The following is a 14,239-nucleotide window of genomic DNA, read 5'->3' as shown; positions in this document are numbered from 1 at the left end:
GAGAAGCCAGGATCAGAGAAAAACATCTACCACTTATTAGTGTGCTGCCAACATGCCAGGCACTACTGATAATCAGTTAAATGGAGAAGGCATTTACTATTATAATGTCCTCGAATTTCAGAGGAGACTGAGGCTGACATAATTCATTCAAGCTGCTACAAATGGACCAGTATTTAGATGTCTGAATGTATTGAAAATGTCAGAACAATTGAGATTAGAATGGAATACAAAGCCATTAATACTATTTAAAGAGTTGGGCTTCCCGGTAAAGGAATGGAGGATCTATCCACTAAAAATTTGAGAGCAGAGAACCAATATATTAAAGTACAGATTAGATATAGGTAGCTGAGGGGTTTAGTCTAGAAACTGCAATTAAAAACCTAACAATAACAAATATAACAGAAAGGAAACAAAAGTTGTGACACATTTCTAACCCCTTTTGTTCCTTTATTTTCCTTCCTTTACTGTTGTCATATTGTCACATAACAGGTACAATCAATTTCCATTCTGTATGCACAATGAAGTATTGTCACCAAATAATCTGGTCAACTGATAGGTAGTAAACCAAATATTAACACAAATGAATTAACTTTCCAAGAAAGAAATAATTTGTATAAGGCATTTTTTTTTTTACAATGAAGTGGCAAAATACAGATTATAAAGTACAGAAAAAACAAAAAGTTAAAATAAAGCTGAAGTTTAAAGTCCTAGATGAATGCAACAATAGAAATAAAGAGAAAAATGAGCAGGAGAAGATAGATTTCTGCTTTCCTTTGAGTAGAGGAAAAATGAAGGAAGATTATAAATTTACTTTGAGGTAGCTCCATTTGAAAATATCTAGTTAACCATCTCCTATAAACACGTCAGCAGATTAAAATGTCAGTGCTCAGGAGAAGAGTTAGAGCTAGAGCTAAATACCTGAGACATATTTGCAAAGGCATAATAGTTGAATCTATAGGAGTGGGTTATTTGGGGGATGAGGGATGGGGAAAGGAAGAAGAAGAAAAAAGGAAGAGCTTTTCCCATCAATGACTATCTTCCTTCTGGGAAGTTTGGTAATGGTTCTTTTCTTTCTTTCTTTCTTTCTTTCTTTAAATTTTTTGTAGTTGTAGATGAACAGAATGCCTTTATTTTATTTGTTAATTTTTATGTTGTGCTGAGGGTCGAACCTAGTGCCTCACATGTATTAGGCAAACGCTTTGCCACTGAGTTACAGCCCTAGCCCAATAATAGTTCTTTTCATTTGAGTGTTACACCAAAATTTCATATTATTTCCAATTCACAAAAATGCTTTAGCATACCATATGGCTGACCCAGGAATGGAAAACGTGAATTGCTTTTTGCCTAGAGTTTCTATTACAATGTAAAAAAAAAATCTGTGGGATACAGTACAATTAATTAATTTAAAGAACTTCATTGTGCTTCTTCAGTTAAAGTTATTTCCTATTAATCCAGTTTGTTGGTTTCACAGTGGTAATCCTCAAAAAGCATCTGCATACAAGTTTTAAAAGCAAAGCTATAATTCTAGGTTAATTCCTAAAATACTTTCCACCATAGGGCATACATGAAAACTATATCAGTAGCATAAAGCACTTAAATGTGTTAAAAATAAACTAACCCAACACTATTTAATGTCAGGTGTGTAAAATTTTTATTAAAAAATAAAACAGGAAAAACTTTTTTTCTTTTTCAAAATACACTGTCGAAGGCTGGGGTTGCAGCTCAGTTTCAGAGTGCTTGCACAGCATGCATGAGGTACTGGGTTCGATCCTTAGCACCACATAAAAACAAATAAATAAAATAAAGGTATTGTGTCCATCTACAACTTAAAAAAAATTTAAAAATACAATATAAGCTGTCAACAAATTAAAAACCAACATACAAAATCAGAAGAGTCCTAAAATCAATTTTGCTTAAGGGAGCATAAGAACAAGAACCTTAGATTTGGATTCAGACAAATTTGCGTTTAAATTCCATCTCTGCCACTTCCTAGCTAGGTGTCCTTGGGTGAATTACTTAAAGCTTTTAAACCTGATTTTAAAAAAATTAAGTAACAAATGTATCTGTCTAACTGAGCCAGGCATACACATGATTGTAGCACACATCTTAACAGCTTCTTTCCTTATATCTGCAATCTATAATGGAAATTTCAAAAGCTTAAAAGTATTAAAAGCTTATTTTTTGAAAATTAAAAATAAGACAGCATGAAGAGTAATACAATTTAAGTATTAGTTCAAAAATATCATCTCTAAACTCTCTCCATTTCTGATCCTAAACCCAACATCCTCCTCCCAAAAGATTAAAATAATACCTAAATATAAAGAGACAAGAATGTTAAAATTTCACTTAAATGGTTACTTGACTTTAACCCAAACTTTGGTCAGTGTTTTTAAGATTAGAAAATACAGTGATAAAATCTTATGTAAGTATCTATATTCTTACAAAACTTCAAATTAAAAAAAAATCAAAATTAAATTTAGACTTTTCATTCATTTACTCATAGAACATTATATTAGTAGACAAAGACAACACCTCTTCATAAAGCTTAATGTCCTGAGTGCCAGATAATATAGAATCTTCTATCTCATTTTGAAAAAAAAAATTATTTTAGGCCTTTCAACACACTGGCATGTCTATATCAACTACCATGCTGAATACACTCACCTCAGATTTCAAGATACTTGAGATACTAATAACCACTTAAGAACCTTAGGGAAAAAAATGACACACTCTTTCTAAAACTTCTTAGCACTGCTTAATTTTAAGTATGTGTATGTATGTACCCACTCTTATACATTTTCAGCTACCAACTTGTGGCTCTACACATGTGAATACTGCAAAGCGACTTTGGAGGATATAGGGATCTACCTACCTATCTGTTCTTTGGATTTCAGAGAACTATACAGTACAGAAGGGGGAGAAAAAAAAAAAAAAGACTTCCAAAAATGAAGATGAGGTTGACTTCCGCACGCTCACATCAGGAAGGAAACAGAACTTTACATTCAGGTGCAAGAACACAGAATATAAAAACAGAGGGCTCTAACTGAAATCTCCTTAAGCGACACTGGCATTTCCTAAACACCATAATATAACTGTACATGTTTCTTATACGACTGTACTGTTTCAGAACTTAAAAAATGAAGCACTGTTAAATTAAGAGTCTGGATATCTCCAAAACTGTAGCTATCATGATATATTCATGTCAGTTACTTCTCAGTTAAAAAAAAAAAAAAAGTCAAGGTCCTTTCCAGGAAATATTCAAAATCTGCAGAATTCCTCCCTTTCATCTTACCCACCTCCCGGTTATGGAGCCTTCTAAGTTGCCAAAGGAAACCGGCAAATAAAAGAGAACTACTTCAATGATAAGATTTCTAATTTTAAATGTCTTAGAACTTGAGTCGTTTATCTGGTTCCAATGCTGTCACTTCATCTAACACACAGTAAAAGGAGTTGCACCATCTCCTCTCTTTAGAAGTCCTACAAGACCGGGTGCTGCTACCAAATCGGCCCCCAGGGGGACAACTGCCATCCTGGGCAGAAAACAGATATGGGAGTGGGGGGATCTCTATGTGAACAACTCTACTGCCTTCCAGGGAACATGGGAACTGCAAAGCTTACAGCAAAAGCCAAAAAAGAAAAAAGGAGGAAAAAAAAAAAAGAAGACGGCCGTGTGTGTGTGTTTGGAAGGGCGGAAGGTAGAGACCTCCACGGGAAAGGAAACACCCTAGAGAATCAGGAAAGGAAGCACTTCTTTTTGGGGAGGGGAATAAGGCGGTAGAAGTGAAGGTCTGCTTCCTAAGCGATTTTTCCCCTCGCTGGGCCACACTCCCAGGCCAGGCCGCTGGGCAGGGTACTGCCCTTGGGCCGCTCCGGGCCAGGTCACAGCCCCTCCACGGTCTCCAGTCTCTAGCACAGGGCCGGGGACCTTAGGGGGTCCCCCGCGGCCGCCGCCCGCGCCCCCGCCCCCGCCCGCCGCGCAGGCCCGCGGCCGTCCGCTCGCTCCCGCTTCCTATTTTCGGAGCACACACCCTACAAGGAGCGGAGTTAGCAGGCCTGGAAGAGACCTGCCCCCGCGCGGGGCCTCGGGTGACTGACAGGGGCAGGCACTCGGGAGCAACCAGGCGGGAGGAAGGGCACCGAGCGCATAGCCAGTGCCCTTCCCTGGAGGCCAGACTCAGGGCCCATATGACGCCGTGCTGCTGGCTCCACCGGATCGGCTCCGCCGCCCCCGCTGCTCTTACCTTCTCCTCATCAGACAACTGCTCCTCCAGATCCGCCATCTTCCTTCTGGCGACAAACCGTGGCGGCGGCGGCAGCGGCCACCTGACTTCCCCCTTTCCGTGCGGTCCTCCGCGCCGCGCGCCCCCGCCAAGGGAGGGGCCCGTCGCCCAAGCTGCCGCGCACGCGCCCCTAGAGCCCCGCCTCCTCCGCCCGGCCTTCGGAGATGGCTCGGCTGAGCGGTGCGCGTGCGCGGCGCCGGGAGGGGGCGGTGTCTGCTACCAGCCAGCTGCAGGCTTGTCAGCATCGTGAATATAGGGTTCTCTCCTAACTGATGACCAGATGGACCCAGTCTGTGATGAGTACGTTCTGAGCCTTTGATTATGTTCCCACCAAGGCCTGAACTCTGCCAGCTGAAATGTGAAAAGCTGAACCAATTTAAAACAGTTTAAATATAGGAAAAATACTCAGCTTTAATTAAAATATGCACACACACAACCTAGTCCATAATTGTGAGATTGCTCTTGATATATTCATTTATTCATGCAACAATCTACTTATTGGTCTTTTATTATGTACCCGTCACAGAAATCGTAATGAAGCTAACTGTATTCATTAAACAAACATTGAGCACTTAGGGAAGACATGGTACTATTGCAGGGAAATACAATACAATGTTAGACATAGAGCCTACCCTCCTGAATCGACTTGCCAGATTATATATAGGACACCTAAGAGATTTTGGATTGCACACAACCAATTAATATTTTAAATTATAAGTATTTTTCTATGAAGCACTTGAGAGATATTAAGCCATTATCATTTCAAATTTTACTGGCTGTCCTTTATTTGCTAAGTTTGGCAACTATCACTGAGGCTTCAAGTTTACAAGAGGATAAAGTTGTTGTCAAAACTATATATGTGAATCAACTGGAAATTTGTTAAAGTGAAGTTGCAATTTGATAGGATTGAGATGGGACTGGAGAATCTGCATTCCTGACAAGCTCCCAGGTTAGGCCAATGCTACTGGTCTTAAGAAGCAAGGCTTTAGATGGAAGTTAAGACTTTATTCAGTAGAAAATAAGAGGCTGTTGAAAACATTTGAACTGTGATATGACTTTATCAGAAATATGTCCAGAAGGACAAATTTGACAGCTGCATATAATTGACATGTAAGAATACCTTAAAGAGTTCAAATAACTATTCAGGTGCAAGACACTATTATTAAGTAATTTTCTGAGTGTTCATTTGGAGAGAGAACAGGAAGAGGAAGCATGCTGACACATGCAGGAAAAAGCAGGTATCCTGTTGAAGTTAGATGTTGTGAAGAAGACATGAAAGATAATAAACCACACTGTTCAAGGGCCTCACTGGATATAAATCAATACCGTGTTTACTCTTTTACAGTTTACAAGTCAATGCTTTGTTGATTTCTCATTGTAACTTCATGAAGTAAGGTACTTATTTGTATTATTACACCCATTTTACAGAAGAAAAACTGAGGCTAAATGATTTGTCCAGTGCTACAAAACTTCTAAAAGATTAAGCTGGGATTGGAATAATTCAGTCTATATCTTATATTCTTTCCACTACAAGATTTTCTTTCTCCCTCTTTAAAGTCTAGGCACGCTCCACCAAATAAAATTTGAGTGAAGATGATTTCTCTGCCATCCCATCCATTCAGTTTACAGTATCTGCTGCATCAATGTATTCCTGAGTTTTAGGCTTTTTCCTCCAATTATATTTTCATTTTTACTCAGTGACACCTAATGTGTCACTGTGTAATATATACAGTGGGTACTCAGTAAATGTTGTTGCTTGATTAACTGGCTGCTCTCTTCCTCTAAAAACCTTACCCAAATATGGTAATGTTTTGCAATAATTTGAGTCATAGATGTTTATACTTGGAACCTTGGTGATACTTTACATATGGTTCCCATAGTGATACAAACAGCAATTATGTTTAATTTCTGATAACCCTTTCAGTAACCTCCCAATACCGCCCTCTTGATAAAATTTAAAGGAATTATAGATTTTATATAACCTGGAAAGATTTCAAGCAGTCACACAAAATAGTTATAAATATTGAAATGATCATCATATGACTGTAAGGAGAAATGCACTAGTATTCTTGATAATCAGTTATTTTAAAATGAAAAACTAAAAAACAAAAGTTCCTCTTACACACAATGCTACCTAAGAGAGAATTTCTACCCTTTTTTTATTCGAACTCCAGACTCACCTTCTTTTAATGGTGTGATCTTGGGTTTTCCAATTAAGTGCACCAGACCTGATCTTTTCTTTAGGTTCTTTTCTTTTTCCTTTTTATGGTTTTTGTTGTTGTTTTGTTCTTTGGTAATGTTTCTTTTTAAGTTACAAGTATACATGTCAATCTATTTTCCTGTGCATGTGCTCTATGTTCTCAACTATCACTTCAAACTTCTCATGATCAGAGGTTACCTATTTCCATTTACTTTTTTTTTTTTTTCCCAGCACTGAAGCAGGAAACTTTTTGTCCAGGAACTGAACCCAGGGCCTTGCACATGAAAGCACTCCAAAACTGAGCTATACCCCAGGCCTCTGGTTTTGTAGAATCACAATCCTAGGGTACTCTAGTTCAAACCTCTCATTTTACATGTTAATGAGTCTTAGGTAAAAGAATTGGTAACAACTAAGCATCCAGCTGATATTATTTAAGAACCCAAATGCATGCATCACTGAAACACAGAAAGCTATTTACACATCTTTACACATAATATTGTCTATCTCATGCCTCTGTTAAAGTTTTTTGGAATTCTTCTTCTTCTTCTTTTTTTTTTTTTTTTTTTTTTTTTTGACTGGCGATTAAACCCAGGGGCTGGTATACCCTAAGCAAGTGCTTTGAGTGCTCTATCACTGAGTTTTATCTCCAGCCCCTTTTTATTTTTGAAGCAGTAGGCTGGCTTGGAACTTGCAATCCTCCTGCCTCAACCTCTCAATAGCTAATACTAGAGGCATGCACCACTATAATTACAGGTATACATCACCATGTCTCTTTCTGAAATGTTCTTTGGCACCTATCTATTCTTAAAATTCTGTCCAGTCACATCATTTTCTTTGAACCTATCATTAAGTTCTATAGCTAGAGCTAGTAATTTTTTCTTTAAGATATCCATAGAAACTTTTTCATTGATTTTTGCCATGTACCTTAGTGATGAGGCATACAGATTTTATAATCAGTAAGTCCTGGGTTCTAATCTTGGTTCAGCTCCAGCTAACCCTCAGTTATTTATTCTGGAAACTTCTGCTTCTTCATCTGTATATTGGGGATAATGGTACCTCCCTCATAGGGATGTCCTAAGGATTTAATGAGATAATGCAGGTAAAATACTTAGCACCAAGCACAGGCATTACTAAAGGTCTCAATAAATGTTAGCTATTATCATCTTATTATAATAACAATCGGCTCTTGGAGGACATGGCCTATCTCTTAATTAGCTGTCTGGCACATATAGTGTTTGGCACAAAAGTGCTTAGAAAAGGCTTTGTTGGAACACTTACTGATTGACTCTTTCATTTCGCATATTGAATTGGGAACTGAAAGTTTGAGCTAATGATCTATATGGGGACTTAGAGATTGTCCTAAAATGTAGCTTGGGGACTCTAGAGTAGGAGAGCAAGCAATTTTCCTAGAAACTCCAAAATCATACAAATAACTCGTACTCCTTATAACTCCACATACAGTCACCACTTAAATATCTCTCTAATTGACTTTTTACTGTTTAATTGGTTTGTCCCTATAAATTCTAGGCTGCAGCATCTTTACACAATGTCCCAAATGAAATGAAATATACACTGAAGTATTGTCCAAGGTTGATCCTTCAGAGCGAGGCAAGGAAATACCATTGCTTGCATTTATTTCCATTTAATTATTTGGATTTTTGGTACAAAATATATTGGGTACACAAAAAAAGCATAGTGTACCCCTTCCAAATCCAATTCCTTTCATTCTTCCCACGAGTAACAATTAAACTGAAACTTGTGCTTATTATTTGCATGCATGCTGATTCTTTTCAAACTAAGAACCTTCCTTTTTCTCTTTTATGTCCATCAAGTGTGGTATTCAGTTTAACGTATATCTATAAAATGCAAAAAATAGTTTTGTGATTTCTGACATAGTTTTATATACAACATGAATAGAAGACATTAATTAGGCAAATTACTGGCAAAACAAACAAACAGACAAACAAAATCCCACCTCCCTCTGTAGCAATGTAAATTGTAGGACATGAATGAAAAGACTTTTGACCTGGACAGCAACACTTTGCACAGATTTGCTGGTAGGAAGTGAAAAGATAGGTTGAATATCTTTAATTTTTACCCATGATGTCTGATAATAATTTTAACTCTTATTTGGACTCAGTAATAGCACTGTGACAGCAAAACGAGATTGCCATCTGTCTTTCCCCAAGCCACACTAATCTCCTATTAAAATAGAATTTCTCTAGCTGAGGTCTAGTCCAGAGAACTGCAGCAGCATCTCAGTTCTTTCGGAATGTCACAGTGACTCATGTACATTCGGAAGTGCTAACATTGCCGTCCTTCTCTTTGACATTGACCTTCATCACCTCTGCAGCTCTAGCTATCCTATCAGATATCTTCCATTGTAGCTCTGGCACCTTTCCTGGTAATCTGCTCCCAGGATGGAGGGCTCCATGCTTATATCACCTTGTTTTCTCCTTCTTGTAACTTTAGCTGTATACATCACAGATAAGTGCTGGGCCATCAAAGTCACTGTCCTAGGCCGTGTATTAGGGCACCCAGTTTTCCACAGTCTTCTCTTGCAAGCTGCTTCTGGTGAGTAGAGCTGAGAGGGACACCGTGTTATGACCAAATACCCTCAGAACACTTTTCACTATTTCTGTGTTTCATTGCTTTCCACCCTCACTTTATAGTACCCACAATTGTTCTTTGGAGTACTCCCCTTGTGCTACCAGGGCTGCTTTGCCAGCAAGCACACAACTGTAAGTCTGGCTTCTCTGGAGCAGATCTTACCCGTGATTGTCAGATGCTGGAATTAAACAACAACAACAACAACAACAAAAAACAAAAAAACAAGTAAGTATCTTTGCCTCAGGATGGCAAAGCTCTGAGGTATAAATTGCAATTCGGATTTCTATTTAGGGAGAAAGCCAATCTCAACTTTGCTTTCCCCCCAACCCTACGAGAAACTAAGATATTATGAAAATTTATCAGATAAAGAACATGGGAACAGCAATAAAATATGGGGTGGACTGTGCACCTGAGGACTTTGGGGGTCCAGCTTGGGAATAGAAGACCAGTTGTCAAACTTGAAATCATCTCCTCTGTATTGGAATAGCCTTGAAAACGAGCCCCCAAGTGCTGATTTTTGAAGGATTGTAACTTACTTTTGCCTCAGATTATCCCTGTGAATAAAGAAGAATAGAAAGATCAAAGCCAGGAACTCATCTGAATAAGAAGGGGAGGAGAAGGGGAGGAGAGAGAATTGCAAACCATAGGACAGGATCCACGACCTAAAGTGACTTACATTCTGATTGTGAAAGGCTAGAAATTCAATGCATAAAAAGATGACCCTATAAAGGAATAAGTGGTAAATGCCAAATAAACGGCACAAATGATAAATGTTTTCTTTATATGAAATGAGACTGAAAAAATGAATGAAAAGAGGAAATAACACTTGAAAATTCTACTTGCATGAATTCTGTTTTATCTGCTATACCTGATCTCGTGACTAGTGTGAACTTAAAGCATAGTATAATTTTAAACTACTAATATTTATTTAAATCTAATTTTCATACATCCAGGGAAAATCTAAATTCTAAAGTATATATGTGATTATCTCCATGAGTTTATATGCCACTTTTTATGTGAGTAGGCTTATTTTAGGAAATAGATTCTTAATTTCACAGTATTTGACATAATAAGACAAAGTAAAAGATTAATGTATAGCAAAAAACATTAGAAAATACTGTTTTGAGTGATACTGAAGAAGGGGATTTCTGCATCTTGGGAGGGCAATTTCCTTTTATAAGAAGGCATATTTTCAATCTAACATGTTTATATTTCAACTCTTGGGGATTAACTATGCAATTTCTGTCTATTATTTAAATCCTCCAGATCCTCAAGTCATTTGAGAAGCAGTAGTAATATCTACCTTATTTGTGTTTTAAGAGGATAAAATGATATAAAATGTTGAACATTCTATAAATATATAAAATGTTGCTATTTTTAATCTGTAGAATGATGGAAATTGAGCTCAATTCATTCACATTTGCTGTGACAGGTAAAATGAATAAATAAAATATTTTTACAAATATCTAACCTTTTAATTAAATTAAGCATTAAAAAGCATTTCCCCTAATTTTGTTTTTTGACTTTGTTTTGTGCTGTAATTGCTCTGGATAAAAGTCTTTATAAAATAGAAGGAAGAGTATGTAGTTTGAAATATTCAAATTTCAGGTATTTTTTTCTCCTTCAAAAATCCATTGATCTTGGACAAGTCTCTTAACTTTGTCATCTAATTCAAAGATATATGTGAAGCTTTCATGAAGTATGTATGAAAGATGCTTAGTAAAATAACAAGTCCTAGAATGTGAAGAAATAGTAAAATACATTACACCTTGTGACATTAGTATTCTGTCACTCATCTTCCTTCAGGTTGCATCTCTGATGTACTCTATTCTAATAATCAATGAACCAGTTCCTGAAGAAGATTTATTGTGCTTGTGCTCTGTACCTTCAATCTGCTAGATTGAAGAAGTAGTAATGAACACAATAGACATGGCCCCTCCCTTTATGAAGCTGGTTATTTAGAGAAGGAAAAAAAAGTAGTAAGAACACGTTCCCTCAAATAACTACGTAATTACAATTTAGTTGTAAAAGTGGTGAAGGCAATATATGGGGTGGTCTGAGTGTATAGGTTGGGGAGGTAATTCTTAATGGTCTTTCATGTGTCTGCACATATAGTAAGCAGGCCGAACTTCCCTTCGTTATGAATTACCTCTCCTAAGGAAGTTTGCAAAGCAAATAGCCTTCAAAGATAATACTTCCCTCCAGAACAAAGCACGTGTTCATGCTTATAGGTGTTTGACAAAGTAGTTGAGTTTTACTTGGGATGATTGGACTTTGTCCTTCTATGATTCTCATCTTGTTTTGCAGGGAATCCCCAGAGCAGAACACCTCATCTCCTTTCAGAAGGGGAAGGGCCTGGAAGGAGTAATTTAGCAACCATGAATGGGAGGAGAGCAGGTTTTCCTTTCATTCGCTGCTCAGACATCTCCTTAATTCCTGCCTTTGGCATGGTATTTCCACCTTTAACTATGCATGGTATCCATCATCCCAAATCTCTTTACTAGAGGGAAAGAACTTCCAGACTTGTACCAGGATAGGGAAGGGACAGATGGACACTCAGCAGCACAGATAGGGGAGGGGATCTGAGGCTCACTTGGCTTCCCAGTCTACACCTTGACCTCCTAATCTGGGGCCCCACTTTACCCTCATCTCCAAAGGTACTTGATGCTATCAAGTTGTGGACTCTGGAGTCTCCTGGTTGGTGCTTTCACACCACCAGTTTGGGACTTGGTTTTTGGAGGTCTCAAGTGCACTATGATCCTCCATCTTCTTCCTAGACTGGCATTTCGGTAGCCTTGCCTCCTTTACTATGATCCTCCATCTTCTTTCTAGACTGGCATTTCGGTAGCCTTGCCTCCTTTCCCTTTTCTCATGTTGTTTGTTTTTATTTAAAAATTTTCCTTCTTGTGGGTATCATAGGGAAGAAAAAGTCGGACGTGTGTTCATCAAATTTACCAATCCCTTAGTATACCACAGCTGTAAGGAACCCCCAGCTTTGTTTTCATGGGTGCAATATCTTATGACTGTAAGCACATTCAGAGGTTTTTGTGTTTTTAAGTTTTCTAAAACACTGTAATTTTCAAAATACAAATCTAATAGCATCACCTTACTTCTACTTGAGTGACATTATTCATATATATATATATACATATATATATATATATATATGTATATATATATATATATATATATATATATACCTGAAATTTGTATATTTCAAGCTGCATACTCTTCCTTCTATTTTATAAAGGCTTTTATCCAGAGCAATTATAGCACAAATCAAGGTCAAAAAACAAAATTAGGGGAAATGCTTTTTAATGCTTAATTTAATTGAAAGGTTAGATATTTGTAAAAATATTATATATATATATTATATTATATTATATATATATATATATACATACATGTATGTATGTATAATTTTGCAGTAGAGTATTGTTGTTTTGTTTAAAATTAAAAATGAGTTTGAATACTACTCGGTCAGGATTATACTCTCCACTTTACCTTATGTTCTGCCACTCCCTCTTATCCTACTCTGGTCATTTCACAAATTATTTGCCACCCCCTCCCCCAGTATTCAAGTCATTTACCTCTGTCCTGTGTGTTTTGGCATGCCCAGCTCACCTTTCACCACACCTCCCTCATATTCTCAGCTCTACTATATAGCCTTCTTTTGGTTCTCTGTAAGCCCTTTGGTCACTGAATAATGTGTTAGGTTAAAATAGTTTATGCTTTTCCAGGGACCAATAAGATATTTTCATTAGTTGAGTGTTGCAGATAAAAGCAAATACTAAACTAAGCTATAAAAATAAAGAAACCATTATTTGTGCAACTATTTGCCTGAGTCTTTATTTAAACATTTAGGCTTTTTTTTTTTTTTTGTACCAGGGATTAAGCTCAGGGGCACTTAACCACTGAGCCACATCCCCAGCCCTATTTTGTAACTTACTTCGAGACAGGGTCTCACTGAGTTGCTTAGCACCTTGCTTTTGCTGCAGCTAGCTTTGAACTCTGGATCCTCCTGCCTCAGTCTCTTGAGCTGCTGGAATTACAGGTATGCACCATGTGCCCAGCTACATATTTAGGCTTTTTGTTAAAAGTACAGCAAGAAGCAAGTCATAAATGCTCCAAAGCAGCAATATAAGAATGCGAAGCTTCCTCCTTAAGCACTTTGATAAGTAAGCCAGGTTGCCATATCTGTAAAATCTGAAAAATAAATATGGAAGGTAGAAATGTATGGGTTTATATAAATTAAACTTCAATTTGGGATAGTTTAACGAATATCAATTTAGGACTTTATCATTCTGTAAAAGTGTATTTATGGGATTAGATATCTTAAAGTTTTAGCTCATTTATTCAATTGTACAACATGAAAGTAAATATTCATTTGTTTTGTATTTACAACAAAAACCCAGTAGTCACTCTCAATAAGAAGAAAAGGTCAATAAATTGTAAATCAATTATGTTATGTGTATTGCAATTATGCCATATTTCATAAACTTAAGAACTTTAAGAGTCATAATATTAGAATTTTAACTAATAGAATGATTAACCTTGAAATGGTTCACACACACATATACACAAAGACATATACAATTTATCACATATTTAGTAACAAATACAAGTAATAAATCTGAGACATGATACATAAAAATAAGCTCTGTACCTAGTTACTACAATCAGTAATTCTAAATTAGACCAAATTCTTATCCACATGAGCTTTTGAGAGAATATTAAGGGTGTCTCTGAAATCCCTCCCTACCTTCCTGTCTTCGGCTATTTTCTGTTGCTATAATGAGGTACCTGATACTGGATACTTTATGAAGAATAGAGGTTTATTAACTCATAGTTCTATAATTTGGGAGGTCCAAAAGCATGGCACAATATCTAGTTTGCATCTGGCGGGGGCCTTCCTGCTGAAAGTTGCCTCCTTCATACATGGAAGGGAAACATGGGGATACAGAGAAAGCCTGCTTTTATGATGAAGTCAGTCCTGTGGTAGCCCATTAATTAATGGCAATTCATGAAGTGATTATTCCTTTCATAGGGTAGAGCCTTCACAACCAGATTACCTCTTAACGGCCTCACTTCCCAGTACTGCCATAATGGCAACCAAATTTCAACATGATTTTTTTTTTTCCCCTCTAGA

The 14,239-nt window shown here is 37.1% G+C and overlaps 1 protein-coding gene across 1 annotated transcript in view; it reads right to left on the bottom strand.

The window, feature by feature from the left end:
- Nucleotides 1–4,436, bottom strand: part of Capza2 (capping actin protein of muscle Z-line subunit alpha 2) — a 40,565-nt gene extending 36,129 nt beyond the window's left edge. The window contains exon 1 of the mRNA XM_026410299.2: nucleotides 4,242–4,436. Within this exon, the coding sequence (XP_026266084.1) occupies nucleotides 4,242–4,280 (39 nt within the window). The 5' untranslated portion in view covers nucleotides 4,281–4,436. The remainder of the gene's footprint in view (nucleotides 1–4,241) is intronic.
- Nucleotides 4,437–14,239: the final 9,803 nt, after the last annotated feature.

Source organism: Urocitellus parryii, chromosome 3 (genome assembly GCF_045843805.1).
Source record: "Urocitellus parryii isolate mUroPar1 chromosome 3, mUroPar1.hap1, whole genome shotgun sequence".
In the NCBI taxonomy this organism is placed as follows: Eukaryota; Metazoa; Chordata; class Mammalia; order Rodentia; family Sciuridae; genus Urocitellus; species Urocitellus parryii.
Note: the sequence above shows the minus strand (reverse complement) of the source record. Positions and strands in the feature narration are given on the sequence as shown.